The sequence below is a fragment of the Heteronotia binoei genome, chromosome 1 (assembly GCF_032191835.1).
Source record: "Heteronotia binoei isolate CCM8104 ecotype False Entrance Well chromosome 1, APGP_CSIRO_Hbin_v1, whole genome shotgun sequence".
NCBI classification, from domain to species: Eukaryota; Metazoa; Chordata; class Lepidosauria; order Squamata; family Gekkonidae; genus Heteronotia; species Heteronotia binoei.
Window position 1 is genome coordinate 212,964,998 of NC_083223.1, and position 16,457 is coordinate 212,981,454.

Below are 16,457 nucleotides of genomic sequence, written 5' to 3' on the forward strand. Positions count from 1 at the left end.
TATGTTCTAATTTTTATTTTTGTTACAGGATCCATGCATTAGAACACATATGTCACGACAAGCATCACAGGGAATACCAGTTCGGAACACAGGCAGCCCCAAATCTGCTGTGAAGACACGTCAGTCTTTCTTCCTTCATACCACATACTTGACTAAACTTGCCCGCCAGGTCTGCAGAAATACCCTTCAATTGAAACGGGCTGCAAGAAGACCTTTTGTCCTTATTAACTGTGCTGCCATTAGGGCAGAATGTAAGATGTTTTTAAATTCCTAGTTCAGTGTGCCATTACTCCAACCACTTTCCGTTGTCCTCCCTCCCTTTTGCAATAAACACATTTTTTTTTCTGTCTATATCCCATTTGTGTTCATTTCTTTCTAAATTTTTATTTTCATTTGTCTGGCTTATCACCAAAGAGAGTTTACTGAAAATATTGTAAGGTCTAGGGAAAAAATACATTGAATAATAAAATAGGTTTACAAAAGCAGATATTTATGAACATTAGTTTTGTCTGCCTTCCTCATCCTATTGTCATATGTTTCTTTTAACATCAGTATTTAATTTCTCTGGTAGAAAACTGTTTCATATCCCATTAAATACAAACCACGGTTACATATAAGAATAATTTCAAATTGGCTGTGGAATCAATCCTGTGGTGTACTGTTGTAAAAAAGGGTTAGATTGGGAGCAAGGATTGGTTTAACAGCATAGCATCACAGTTCATGGCATCATACCATTGCACTTTCAGTATCCCTCTGCCTTGAGAAAGAGCAGTGGACAAGTTAAAAAAAGCTTTTTATGTGTGACTGTAAACACAGCGGAAAAGTGCAGAGTCAAGACTGACTTGATTATAAATTTCTCTAAAGACTTTCGGATCTAAACAGAGTTTATAAAGCTCTAGATTGCTCAGCATGCTAGCACATAGACTTGAGGGGAAAGCTGCACTCTGGCATTTGATTTATGGGTGATTTTGAGAATGCTCTCCCCATATTAAGCCTTACCCCTTTCAGTAGTGTGAAAGGCTACTTTTCTGATATTTTCTTACGCGTACTGCCCTACCTCTAGCATTGGTTGATACTTGCTTAAATCTTCTACCTTTGCTCAACATGCACTTCCCTCTATGTCCTGTGGGGGCAGTCATCCAGAGCAGAGCTCTCTTCCTCTTACAGTAGGCCCATTGAAAAGCATTAGAATTGTGCAAATGCCTAGTGCCAGGGGATGTGTCTTCTCAGCAGAGGACTGTCTCTGTGGTACCTAGTGAGACAAGCAAACAGAGCAAAGGCATACGATCCAAGCCTATGTATGGAGAAGCTGATGTCAGGACATAGGTAGAGAAGTGGAATTTACTACCAGGATGCTATCTTCTGCAGCAGGCAAGTGTCAAGTTTAATTTCTAGTCTGCTGCAACCAGCAGCATTGTAGGCCTGAACAGCTTATCTGAGATGCTTGTGTCTGCCTAGCTATTTCATGTCATGGAACACTTGATATAAATAAAATTTATTATTATTATTATTATTACAATGCATACTTTTTACAACTTGCATTGTATTTGTTTGCACTTTGCTTACATGAAAGAAAGTAGTGCTTTTATTGAATGAATTTTTTCCCCAGGCTGGATTTAACTAGTGCTCAGAAATGAAAAAGGATATTAGAAACAAAACTCCTTGCCCACATTGTATAAGCATTGCAGCACTTAAGCAGTCTGTATCACACAGTGGCCAAATATATATATATATATATATATATATATATATATATATATATATATATATATATATACACACACACACATACACACTGTGGCTAATAGCCACTGATGGACTTCCGCTCCATATTTTTATCTAACCCCCTCTTGAAGCTGGCTATGCTTGTAGCCGCCACTACCTCCTGTGGCAGTGAATTCCACATGTTAATCACCCTTTGGGTGAAGAAGTACTTCCTTTTATCCATTTTAACCTGACTGCTCAGCAATTTCATTGAATGCCCACGAGTTCTTGTATTGTGAGAAAGGGAGAAAAGTACTTCTTTCTCTACCTTCTCCATCCCATGCATAATCTTGTAAACCTCTATCATGTCACCCCGCAGTCGACGTTTCTCCAAGCTAAAGAGCCCCAAGCATTTTAACCTTTCTTCATAGGGAAAGTGTTCCAAACCTGTAATCATTCTAGTTGCCCTTTTCTGCACTTTTTCCAGTGCATGTGTTTATGAAGGCTGTGCATGCGTGGCATTATTGCCTCCCATGATAAGACAGAGAAGCACTTTCTGCCCATAGGTGCTCTGCATTTCCAACCAGTGGGCCATTGGCTCTGACTGATTCAGTCAGAAACACAGAGTTCCCATCAGCAGAAGATGATTCCAATTCATAGCAAGTGTGGTGGGAGTTCCATGCATAGTCTAATTTCATTCAGTAATTTGTAAGGTGATGCAGGATTGCAGTTAGGGGATTCAGTCCACCAAGTACTGCAAATATGCATCCTCCATTGATTTCAGAAATGCCATCTTATTCACCTTGTTTAAGCTGCATTAAAAGAGACAGAGATGAAGACTCAGTAGCCCAAGTATGTTAGTGGTTTTGATACGTTCCTTCTCTTTACTGTTTGAATTTATTAACTAACTTGAAAGTTTCAGTTGGTTTGGGGGAATATTCCCTTATATTATGCCACCTAATGACTGTTCTCATACAAACTGGCTGACAAAATAATGGTTGATATCTTTAAAAAAATAACATATATCAGATTTTTAGTTCTTCCCACTTTTATAGACTTGAAAATGGGAGCAGCATCCACTTGAATATATTATTTTGATATGTACAGGTATTTTTATCCACCAGATACACTAATGAGTGTGCATCCAGACAGCACCTTGAAGTCATTCGTACATGAAAGGTGAACCTATGCCATTTGGTTGTGTTTTGTAATTCAGTATTTTACTCTGTTGCAACTAGACTAAAAGCCTTGGATGAAGATTTTCCTAAATTTCTTTGTCCAGTGATATGCGGGAAACAGACATTATAACATGTATATTTTTGACACATCAGCTTATTCCCCACTCACTTTTTATATTCCTTGTGACTGCACTGTATGGATATAATCCTGCAAAAATTAAGGTTAAGGCTTTAAAAATGCTTCAAGAAAACCAGATTTATGCACCAAGATCATCAGTCCAAACTCTTTATGAAATGCCAGTTTTCACTGGGTATACTTGGAGATGCAAAAGTAGTACATATTTTTTATGCCTAGCCCTAATTACAAATCCTATTCATGCCTTCTGCTTGTTTTTTTTAATTGAAAGGCCTATCTTTAAAAGGTCTGCTGAATTATCTAAGTTTGTGCCTGATCAGTGTTGCAGGAGTGTGCTGTTCATCTGGCCAAATAAGTACCAAACCAGAGGCTGATACTCAGCACCAGCACTAGGCAAGGCACCGCCCTGCCTCTGACTTCCCACCCATTGTGCGCCCTGCCTCACCTGCCACCATGCCATGCCACTTGGCCACCCCCATTGGGAAGGGCCGGATGGCTCCTCTCCAGCCTACCTACTTCCCTCAGTGGGGGCAAGGAGCAGGAGGAAGTTCCTCTGGCCGCCTACAGAGGCTGACCAAGGCAGGAAGAGGGGGAGCAGCAGCAGGAAGGAGCCGAGAGTTCCTTCCCTTCACCCTGCCTCTTACCTTTCCTGCCAGCTGCTTTTATTTGCAGCTTCCCTGGCACAGCCAGGGAAATCACACTGGTGGCTTGTTGGCCTGCAAGGAGAGGGTGAGGGCAGAAGGGGGCACCTGGAGCCTCTGTAGGCCAGGTGGCGCCTGTAGGCAGTCGCCTACCTGGCCTACTCGGATGCACCAGGCCTGATGATACTTCTCTGCAGTGCTGCTGTCACAGAGCCATACTGATGACAGCCTTCATGTCACTTACAAGTATGTGGGAAATTGCAGAATCCAATGGGAGGCTGTATTAGAACCCTTTTGCTAGATCCTTTCAGTTACTGTTGCAGCTGAACAAAGTGTTTTAATGGATTTGAAAGCAACCTCAAGTAATCATCCATTGGAGTGTGGTTGTGAAAGAAACCTCTACAGATTATGGGTCAAGCATGGTACAAAAATGATAGAGAATGACTGTGATCTTGCAGCACTGAGGGCAAAAAAACATTTTTCAAGCCAACAGGTACTGTTGCAGCTGTTGAGGCTGCCATTCCTTGCTACCGTCACCTCCATTTGCATTTTTTTTTCTAATAATTCATTCCACAGATGTTGTTCTGGGGGTTCCCCAAGGCAGTAACAAGACACAGTGCATTAAGAAATTAAGCTGTGAGTGATGTTCTTCAGAGAATTAGTGGGAGATTAAGAAAAGGAATGCAAGTCAAAGAGCGAGAACCAGGATGAAATAAAATCCCCCTGAACGTAATGCAACATCCAGATAATGTAATTGTACCAAGAAATTTCAAGCATAAAATATGGCTTGTAACTACAAGTATGCTTAGTGTAACTGAACTGGAATGCAATTTTTAAAGAGTGAGGGAGCCCTTCCGCCACCAGAGAATATTTTATAAAGGTACATGATACAACTTTCCTGTCTTCTTATGTGCTCCTAGAATGATTCCTGAAGGAGAAGTCCATGGTTGGCTATGAAGCTTTGTGACTAAAAAGAACCTTGAGGTCCATAAGCAGTAAACCTCTGAATACCTGAGCTAGTTGACCTTGGCATCTATATCCTTTTTGTTGACCCTCCAGGGACCACTGTCTGATCCACCAGGGTTCTTCCTATGAACTTCATAGAATATAAGAACATAAAAAGAGCCCCAACATCCTCTTTCATACAATGGTCAGCCAGTTGCCCCAAGAGTCAACAAAAGCTAAGAACTGTGTTAAAGCTATGGGAAAGCTATGGAAAATGAGCAAGATGGCGGCAAGGCAGGAGCTCAGGTGCTAGAGCTCCTAAAAACCCCCCAAACCAGGGACCCTGCTTACCAGCCACCCCCAAATTGACAGAAATCGACAGGAAAACTGGACGGGCCGAGTTCTGGAGAGGGAGGTGAGGCATTGGAGGGCCGGTGGAGTGCTGCTGTGGACGAGCCGCCGGGTGGGGCCTGCCGCTGACGCAGAGGTGGTCGAGGCGGCGGTGTGGACTGAGAGGTGACCGGCCGAATGACGATCAGGGCCGGCGTCGCTGATTGGAGTGAGTGGAGTGAGGTGGCTGAGCGAGAGGCGAGCAGGGCCAACACAGGGCCGGGGACGCTTCCATGACGTGAGGTTGGAGACGTCTACGTGGCCGAGGCCCCGAGCGGTTGACGAGGCCGAGCACCAGGAGGGGTACACCGTCGAAAGAAGCTCGGGGGTGACGGCGGATAACGCCGGGGGTGCCGCTGCTAACGAAGAGAGCTTGCGGCGGCAGTTCCAATGTAGCCGGGTGCATCGACGAGGCGAGGGCCCTGAATGGACCGGTCATCCCTCAGGGAGAGCAGTGGAGCTTCGTTGCATGGCGGGGGAACACGAGGGGGGTCTCTGCCCCTCCCCGGGCTCACCAGGCTGCGTGGAAGATACTGGGCCTTGGCTACTGGACTCTGCACCCGGTAGGACGATCGTTGCTTTCGGTGTTACACCTGGCACGGCACTGCCCCCTACATCAATGCTGGCTCTGCACTCCACCCGCACTTTACTACACTCAACATACTACCTCATACCATACCGTATACTACCTCAACCAGGAAGAACTTATATTGCACTTTAGTAACTTTCTATCTCCTCACTCATAAACTACTGGTTTTAAATTGATTCGTAATTAACTCATTTGATTAATTTATTATGTATTTATTGTATATATTGGGTTTGAATTTGTAAATTTTATTGGCAGATTAAATTGAGGATAATTAATGGGGTGGGATTTATAATTAATTTTAGCCATCAGATTTAAATTATTTATTTGACCAATTATATACAAGGGAAATTGAGGGGTGGGTTTTGTTGGGTTAATTTGAATATTGGGATCTAGTAGGGCGGAGTGGACTGGAGAGTGTTAGTGACTATTGTGCATCAGTGTTGGCTAAGACAGTGGCAACTACCAGTGGGGAATGGCTGGTCCAGGGATTCCAGTGCTCCTGGGGAGGGGGAGGTATGGCGGTATACAAGGGAAATTGAGGGGTGGGTTTTGTTGGGTTAATTTGAATATTGGGATCTAGTAGGGCGGAGTGGACTGGAGAGTGTTAGTGACTATTGTGCATCAGTGTTGGCTAAGACGGCGGCAACTACCAGTGGGGAATGGCTGGTCCAGGGATTCCAGTGCTCCTGGGGAGGGGGAGGTATGGCGGTGGGAACAGATGATATAAGGGAGGGAGACCGAGACAAATCAGCGCTCGCTCACCCTCCAATCTGTGTCCCATCCCAATGGTGACAGGGAGTAGGGCCAGGATGAACAACCCGCCTCCGTCATTGGTGTTATGCAATGCCAGGTCCAATAATAATAAGACCTCAGTCCTTCGAGAGTTTTTAATCGAACAGGACGTGGACCTGGCATGCGTGATCGAAACCTGGGTTCGAGAGGGAGATACAGTAGCCCTCTCACAAACAGCTCCACCAGGTTACTCGGTCTTTCACCAATCGCGGACTAGCTGGTGGGGGGGAGGAGTGGTGTTATTTATACGTGAGGCTTACTCCTTTAGGGCACTCCCGGCTCCAAAGATTGAGGGCATTGAATGTGCCGGCCTGGCGTTGGAGGCTGGAGAGGGATTGGCGATCTGGCTGGTATACCATATGCCTAACTCACCAGACAGTGCCTTACCATCCCTACTCGAGGTGGCGATAGGCGGGCGCTGGAGCACCCAAGGCTGGTGATCCTGGGTGACTTCAACGTCCATGCTGATGACCCAGCCTCTAGTCAGGCGACGGATCTGGTGTCATCCATGGCGACACTAGGACTCTCTCAATTTGTTACAGCCCCCACTCACCAGGCCGGACACATGTTAGACCTGATCTTTGCGGCCGGGGTTATGGTGGACGATATAACCACTGAAGTGGTGCCATGGTCGGACCACCTCGCCCTTAGGGCTCGTGTGGATATGCCACCCCAAACCTGTTTAGGCGATGAGCCTATTATGGCTCGCCCGCGGAGCCAGATGGACCCAGAATGGTTCCAAACGGCCCTGCGGGATCCCTGGCCCTCTGGCGATTCCCTCAATGGCCTGGTCGAGACCTGGAATAGCCGGCTATCTAGGGCCATTGATGAGATCGCACCTTGACGCCCTCTACGGCCTCGGAGTAGGCTAGCTCTGTGGTATACCCTGGAGCTGGACCAGCTGAAACAAGGTCTCAGACGGCTAGAGAGGCAATGGCGACGCACCCGTGATGAAGTGACTAGAACATCCTATAGGGAGTTTACGAGGTCCTATGAGATGGCAATCAAGGCCACAAAGAAAACATACTTTGCGACCAAGATTGCGTCTGCAAATTTGTGCCCGGCACAATTATTTAGGATAATTCGGAATTTTACTACATTGCCACAAGGCAAGCCAAATGTTAAGGAATTGGAAATAGGCTGTGAGGCTTTTGTGAAATCTTTTGCAGACAAGGTCCAATCACTCCGCCATGACTGCCCTGCCATATTGGATACAGTGAGTGAACTCGAGGCTCCGTGCGTGTCTTCTAATTTGATCCTGGACTGCTTCGACCCACTCAGCTTGGAGGAAGTTGACAGAATCCTTGTCACTGCGCACCCAACTACGTGTGATCTGGACCCATGCCCCTCCTGGTTAATTAAGGCCTGCCGGGAAGAGCTAAGATGTCCTATACGGGACAACATAAATAGATCTCTTTCGGAGGGCTTCTTTCCAACGCCCCTGAAAGAGGCAGTGGTCCGCCCCCTCCTGAAAAAGATTACATCAGATCCGGCCGAATTGGCTCATTATCGGCCGGTCTCAAACTTGCCCTTTTGGGGCAAAATTATTGAGAGGGCTGTGGAGTTGCAGTTACAGGGCTTCTTGGATGACACTTCCACCTTGGATCCATACCAGTCTGGGTGGAGACGGTGTTGGTCGCCCTCATGGATGACCTCTGGCGACATCTGGATCGTGGCGGCTTGGCGGTACTGCTGTTGTTAGACCTATCGGCCGCGTTCGATATGGTCGATCATTGGCTGCTGACCCACCGCCTCGCCGACGCAGGAATTTGGGGGCTAGCCTTACAGTGGCTTTCCTCCTTCCTTGAAGGCTGGGGACAAAGGGTGGCGGTTGGAGGAGAGATGTCCCAGAGACACCTACTTAATTGTGGGGTGCCTCAAGGGCCAGTTCTCTCCCCGATGCTGTTTAATATCTTTATGTCCCCCCTTGCCCAGATCACCCGGAGACATGGGCTGGGTTGCTATCAGTATGCTGATGACACTCAGCTCTATCGATGGTTGGCCGGACCGCCGACACCCCTATAAATTTGGACTGGGCATTGCAAGCCGTGGTGGGCTGGATTAAGCTGAGTGGGCTGAAGCTGAACCCAGCGAAGACAGAGGTCCTTTGCGTGGGTCGCAGCGAGCTGGGAAGAGAGATCTCCCTACCAGTCTTTGATGGAGCGTCACTGATACCAGTGCGCAGGGTCAAGAGCCTGGGAGTGCTACTGGAGCCCTCCTTGACAATGGAGGCACAGATAGCCACTGCTAAATCCGCCTTCTTCCATCTTAGAAGGGCGAGGCAGCTGGCCCCCTTCCTGGAACGTAGCGACCTAGCAACAGTGATCCATGCAACGGTCACCTCGAGATTAGACTACTGTAATGCCCTCTACTTGGGGCTGCCCCTGTGCCGAACTTGGAATCTGCAGCTAGTGCAGAATGCAGCAGCCAGGCTGCTAGTGGGACTACCTCGGTGGGAACATGTGCAGTCTGGGCTGCGGGAATTGCACTGGCTGCCAATTGTTTACCGGGTTCGTTACAAGGTGCTGGTCATTACCTTTAAAGCCCTATATGGCCGAGGACCTGCCTCCCTTAGGGACCGCCTCTCTCCATATGTTCCCCAGAGAGCATTGAGATCCAGCTCCCAAAGTCTCCTAAAAATCCCTGGACCAAAGGAGGCCAAACTAAAAGTAACAAGGGAGCAGGCCTTCTCAATAATGGCTCCCCACTAATAGAATCAGCTACCGGAGGAAGTGCGAGCCCTGCGGGACTTTAACCAGTTCCGCAGGGCTTGCAAAACTACCCTCTTTCAACAAGCCTATAAGGTTGAATCCTGAAAGTGACATCTAGCCATCTGGATATATATCTCACTGAAATGTAGCACCCCTAATTATTGTAGTTTTTTAAAATTTTATGTAACTGTTTTAACTGTATTTATTAATTGTATTTTATCATATCAATTGTATTATAATCATGGTACACACCATGTCTTGTTAGCGGGAGGGCGGGATATAAATAATAAAACATTATTATTATTATTATTATTATTATTATTATTATTATTATTATTATTATTATTATTATTATTATTATTAAGTGCCAGTACAGGAGACCACCTAGGAGCCCTTATTTAAGTTACCTGGTGCTTTATGATGGAAGCAAGATGATATATACTATAAGTAAACTTTGTATGCACCCTTGTGATGATGACAGAAATAATGAATACAGGCTAAAGAAGAAATGTAATATGATTCCACACAAAATTGTCAAGCTGCAGTACTGTTCTGCCATTTCTCAGCTGGAAAGACAATAAATTGAATGCTGGCTCCACATTCGGACTCATTTGCCTCCCAGCACTTCCATGCTATCTGCTTTTGGTTGTTACAAGTGCTGTACAACTGTCCACCTATTATAAATGTGCAAAACTGCTCTGGAGATAAGAGTGGATTTGAGTAACAAGCACAACAAGCTATAGCCAGTCAGTTTGGCACAGCCAGATTACATTTCTGGATTGCAGATCATTTTTTCCATTCTGATCTCAGTCTCAGAGAGGAATGTTATATGTATTCTGAATTTTTATTCAGAATTCTGAATTCTATTCAGAATATTTATTCTGATGCAGTGAAAAAACTTCCAGATAGGCTTCATTCTGCTAAAAATATCAAATGTTTTTGCTGTACATTGAATTTAATGGAGATTTCTTCCCTAACAAATATGTCTAGGACCAGAAGTTTTATAATTTATGTTGAACATGCTTTGGAGGTTTCTAACTGCCATTTTTGTTTTCCAGTGCAACTGCCCAAAATATAATCATTGGTGTCCATGTTATGAATTCTTAATGCAAAAATGAATAGTCTAACCTCAAACGAAAAATAGCATGCAGCTCCATTAAAATGTACCCAACTCAGGTTAGTCATTGTTCTGCTAGGAGAAAGTTCATTTGGTATTCAGTGATTAGATGTTAGAACTTTTTGAAATAGTTATATGTTTCTCAGAACTTAGTATTCATGCTGGGTCATTTCATATCTGGCTCAATAGTAACTCCAATGATTTGCCACACCTCCATTTTTACGTTCAAAGTGCTTAATGATAAGTTTCCTCTCCACAAAATACCTCACTGGAGCTTAGCCTAACTTAGTGGGAAACTGCAAACAGAATGTAAAACTTAAAAGGATGATCATCTGAAAAGCATGAGACATGCGACTAAGTCATAATGTATAAAGTAGAGGTATTCCCCAGTTTGTATTTTGATGGATTTCTTATATTTCAGGAAGCCCATCTATAATAAATAGATAATTTATTATGAACAGAATTTATCTTTCTGTGTGAAGGCCAGATTGGGTACTCTTGGGACCTGGCCTACTAATGGATAAAGCAGGTGGCAGCTCTGGCCAAAAGTGCCTTTTACCAACTTTAACTGGTTAGTCAGTTGCAGCCTTTCCTAGACAAAAATGATTTGGCCACTCTGTAGCATACCCTGGTTAAGAGAGCCAGTTTGGTGTAGTGGTTAAGTGCATGGACTCTTATCTGGAAGAACCGGGTTTGAGTCCCCACTCCTCCACTTGCACCTGCTGGAATGGCCTTGAGTTAGCCATTAGCTCTGGCAGAGGTTGTCCTTGAAAGGGCAGCTGCTGGGAGAGCCCTCTCAGCCCCACCCACCTCACAGGGTGTCTGTTGTGGGGGGAGAAGATATAGGAGATTGTAAACTGCTCTGAGTCTCTGATTCAGAGAGAAGGGCGGGGTACAAATCTGCAATTCTTCTTCCTACATCTAGATTAGATTACTGCAATGTGTACTGTATCTGGAATTGCCATTGAAAATTGTTTGAAAACTTCAGTTGCTACAGAATGCTGCAATTCAGATATTATTATTATTTGTTTATTTATATTCCGCCCAGAAGGCTCAGAGCAGAGTACAGCAAATAGAAATAAAATCACAATAAAACCAATTACAACATTCATCAAAGTGCAACAAGATGATTCAGCAAGATGGCATGACAGCAAGGTGGTATAGCACAAAATAGTATTGCAATGTAGCATCACAGTACAGTAGTGCAGTAGAGCAGCAGAGCAGTAGGGGGGAGGTCAACCAATCAGTAAATAGATGCCAGCTGCCTCATCCAAAGATCTGGCGGAACAGCTCCGTTTTGCAGGCCCTACGAATGGCCAGCAAGCCAGGTAGGGCCCAGATCTCCATAGGGAGCTGATTCCACCACATCGGGGTCAGGACTGAGAAAGTTCTGGCCCTGGTAGAGGCAAGATGGGCATCTCTTGGGCTGGGAACTATCAGAAGACCTTGGGAGGCCAAACGAAGTGACCTCCAGGGTATATATGGGAGGAGACGGTCCTGTGGGTATGTTGGTCCCAGGCTGAGCAAGGCCTTAAAAGTCAAAATTAACACCTTGAAATGGATCCGGTACTCTATAGGCAGCCAGTGTAGGTTACGGAGTGCCGGATGTATTCTCACCCGTACAGGTGATGCAGTCATCGGGCAAGCTGCCGCATTCTGCACCCGCTGCAGTTTCTGGATCAATTTCAGGGGTAGACCAGCATAGAGCGAATTACAGTAGTCCAGCCTGGAAGTCACCATTGCAGGGGTCACTGTATATGTTGACCATATAACTCCATACCTGTTCCATCTACACTGGCTCCCAATTTGTCTCCATGCAGAATTCAGGATGCTGGTTCTGACATTTAAAGTCCTATATGGTTTGGGACCAACATACCTGAAGGACTGTCTGTCCCCATGAACCTACCTAACCACTGTGGTCATCTTCAGGAGGCCTCCTTCAGACTCCCGCACCTTCTGAAACTAGGGAGGCAAAAAAAGCATTGCCATCCCTCCAGTCTGGGTGGGGTTTTCCCCACTCTCAGCCCCACCCACATCACAGGGTGTCTGTTGTGGGGCAGGAAGGTAAAGGAGATTGTCAGCCACTCTGAGACTCTGAGATTCAGAGTAAAGGGCGGGGTATAAATCCAATATCATCTTCTTCACTTCTGCAGGCTCCTCCCTGTCACCAGCCAACTGGCCATCAGAGGAAAATCTCACTCTCAAATGCCCCCAAACATGGCGTGATGACATTACCTGGAAGCGACTTCATCAGCTCTAGTTTTTGGGCAAAACTCTATTGTAAATTTGGGCTCAAACAATAGAGTTTCTCTAAAAAACTAGTGTCACCATGTGATAGCACCGTGATGATGGCACTTTTGGGTGATGCTGTCACACTGCACGCACTTTGCACATGCAATGGAAGCTCCTGGGAAGGACTGAAGATCCCTCCACCGGGAATCAGATAGGGTCAACAAAAAAACCCTGACACCACAGTACATAGTTACAACTGGCACAAAGTATATAGTTACAACTAGAGAATATAAAAACTAATCACAGGGAAAACTTCTGTAAATATAAACTACTAATAAACAATTTATAAACAATCAGACTACAGCAAATGTAAATATCAGTCCAATGTAGTAATTAACAATCCTTTAGAAATCCATACATAATAGAGATCATATCAAAGTCTGTTCCATTAGGCTAATGGAAAGGTAGAAGCATGTGACTTTTGACTATGGAGGCTGCAACGTTCTGTCTTGTAATATTGTTCCTAAAGGAGAATAATCATAAGGATTGCAAGCTCTTGAGAAAGAGTTTTTTTGAAATGATATATCGATTGCTCATTGGGCTCTTGAATCCTTGCTTTATATTCATCTTCTCATACTCTTTAGAAGTCTGGTTGGAGTGAATTTTTCAGCTACTAATCTGTTAATTAATCTGTCAACATTTCAGTTTTACGATACACTCCTAAAAGGGCTATCTATTACTATGGTTTGGAATGGACTTTGTTATGATCTCTATTATGTATGGATTGCTAAAGGATTGTTAATGATTGCATTGGATTGATATTTACATTTTCACTAGTCTTATGAAATGTACACACTGATTGTTTATAAATTGTTTATTAGTAGTTTATATTTACAGAAGTGTTTCCCGTGGTTATTTTTTGGATTCTCGGAATCAGGTAGGCTCTGGCAACCCTAGGCAGCAACCTGGGAGAAGGCCTTCTCAGTTGTGACACAAAAACTCTGGAACTCCCCTCAGGTAGATTTGTCTGTTCCTTCTGTTGCCATCTTCTGTTAGCAAGTGAAGACTTTAAAATTTTTTGCTTAGCATTCCTACATTGATCCCTCCTTGCTCCCAATGTGTTAACTGCTGTTTTTGTCTTTTGTACTGATTTTAAATTCTGGTTTTAGCTTGTTTTGATTATTTATTTTTATGCCGACAATATTCTTTCCCACACTAGAGTGAGATTACAGAGATATTTCAAAGCTTTGGATAATTATTGCCAGATAAATTCACTTTCTATAAACTATTCTAAATCTAAGGTTGTAGTTTTCTCTAAAAGTTGGCACCCGCAAAAATGGTATATAGGTAACCAAGAAATCGAACAAACCAAGTGCAATAAATATCTAGGCTTAACATTCAGTTACAATCTCAAATGGGTAGTCCATCATAACAGAATAATTAATACAGCCAATTTCTCCTCTCAAATCAAACATTTGTACCATAAAGGTAAACAGTACTTCCCTGCTGCAATCAAAATTTTTCAGGCTAAACCTTATCTCAAATACTTTATGGGATTCCCCTGTGGATTAATGCCTTGAATAAGAAAATAGAAAATATTCAGGCTACATTTTTGCGCCAACTTCTTGGAGTGCCCAAATGTGTACTTTATACTGTAATTTGTGTGGAAACAGGTATGCACCTAATAGCAGTGAAAGCATGGATTTTAACTTTTAAATACTGGCTTTGAATTTATTACAGGGCTGAATCGGATAGCTTGCTCAATTATCTTGCTCAAAGACACTTGCAATGCTGTGTGGTTAGAAGGGATTATAGATAAATTCAAACATAGGAATTGTAATGGAAGACCTCTTCCTATCTGATGAATCCTATAACTTTAGACTAATTACAGAGGCTCCTTGATTTAAACTTGACTAAGTTATGTCCTGTTCAATATTATACATGCTCGCCTGTGGGACTTGGTCTTGCTCAACCCATTGGAAAAATGGCCAACTATTTATGTGATCTAGAAAGCCCCCAGCAACAGAGAGCATTTATGTTGACAAGGATTAATGTTTTTTCTTCAAATGTTTTAATGCCATATAGTGAGAGAGTCTGTCCTTGTGGGGTAAACAGTCCAGATTCTATCCAACATATATTGCTGGACTGCTAGCTATATTCTAATCCCTGGAGGAAACTATTTGAAAATCTTTCTCTCCTTTCCTGTAACCTAGTGAATGGGATTGACTATCACCACCTACTGAAAAATAATGAAATAGAAATCACAAGTAAATTTCTGGAGAAGTCCATTAAAATCTCTGCAGGGCATGTTTCACTATAAATTCTATTAGTTTATTGTTCTTAATCTTGGACCGTATATTTTGTCTGTCCTCATTTTGTATTATGCCTGAGTATGCCAATTTATTTTTATGTTAATTTTAATAGCTTTTAAGATGGGGTTTTAATCCGCATGTTATAGTTTGTTAGCTGCCTTGGTGGCCCTATGTGGCAGAAAGGCAGGGTAAAAATACAACTATACCCAATATCAAAGCCATTAACCTCTCTTCTTCCCCTCCCCAGGGCCAATCAGAGGAAAAGGTAAAGGGGCATTTGGCCTGGGCCTCAAGATCAAAGGGGGGGGGGCTTAAAGTTTAGACCATTTTTGTTCATTTATTTTTTCATCTTTGATCAATTTCATGACTTGCTTTTATGTGCATCAGGTGTTCTCATGTTTATAATCATGGCTCAGGTTTTCAAAAGCTGGAAGCAGGCTGGGCCTTGTAGATTTTCTGAGTGGAAATCTACTGCCTCTCCCTAATTGAATATAATTGAATATATGGATCAGATACTCACTAAAGGCCTTGGAAATGTGCTTTGTAAGACTAAGCAATGTGATGCCAATGTAACAGCCATAGAAAATCAGATTAAATAGTCTGGTATTGTGTTTACAGTATGTGTCCTACTTTAAATTTGCATATTTATTTAGTTTACATAATGTGAAAGTACACATTTGTGAAATTATACATTCAGATAATTTCCCCCCTTTGTTTTTTTGTCTCTACTGCATATAGTGTACAGTTGCTTTCCATGCTGGATAAATGAAATAGAAAATGTATATTTTGGCCCTCTGCTTTTGAATTTTAGCTGAGGCAGGGCACAGTAAATTTTTGCCTTTATCATGCAAGGCTTAAATTTATATTTTAAATGGATTAGCAGATTTATGTAGGAAATATGTGAAGATAGTAGTACATAAAATAAAATATGTGGGTGAAGATAGAAACGTATAGTCAATTCCCATATTCTAGGTGCTTTGAAAACACCATAAAGGTTTTCAGCTTTCTTGAAAATTAAACCAATCAATCCTGTAATATAAATATTCTTGATACAAGTTCCCTCACTGTTTCACAGCATGTGTATTTGAACTTCTGGAGAGTTTTGTGTTGTTGCTCCTTTGTATGTATGTCTTTGGTATTTTAACATTAAATGGGGCAGCGTTTAAAAATTAACATTCACAAATTTGGGTTGGGGCAAAATGTGAATGAGTTGGATTATAAAGCCTGTCAGAGATGAAGAAGAGATTGCCTTTATATCCCTCCATTCACTCAGAATGGTTTACAATCTCCTTTCTCTTCCCCTCCCCACAATAGACACCCTGTGAAGTAGGTGGAGGTGACAAAGCTCTTTTGAGAACAGGACCAATTTCCCACTAGTGTTGCTCTCCCCTGAGGCTTCTGTCCCCCACCCCCTGCCCAGCTCAAGTGATCAATCTCCCATCAGTTGCTCCGTGGGTGCATTTTGAGCCACAGCAACCTCTAGTTCCCTGCACCATTTTTAGATGCTGTCTTTTCAGGATTATGTTGCCGTGTGGAGAATTGAAAGTTGCCACAGCTCAGAATGCACCCGCAGAGCAACTCGTGGGAAATCTATAATTTGCTCCGAGGAAAACAGAAGTCTGGAGGCAGAGCAACACTAGTGGGAAATTGGTCCTGCTCTTTTGAGAACAGCTCTTGAGAGAACTGACTGACCCAAGGTCACTCAGCAGG

The 16,457-nt window shown here is 43.5% G+C and overlaps 1 protein-coding gene across 3 annotated transcripts in view; it reads left to right on the forward strand.

Annotated features, from left to right (window-relative positions):
* Positions 1-16,457, forward strand: part of MTA3 (metastasis associated 1 family member 3) — a 186,858-nt gene that overhangs the window by 109,607 nt on the left and 60,794 nt on the right. For all 3 annotated transcript variants that reach the window (XM_060247482.1, XM_060247483.1, XM_060247484.1), the window contains exon 14: positions 29-251. In XM_060247482.1, coding sequence (XP_060103465.1) covers positions 29-251 — 223 coding nt within the window. The remainder of the gene's footprint in view (positions 1-28; positions 252-16,457) is intronic.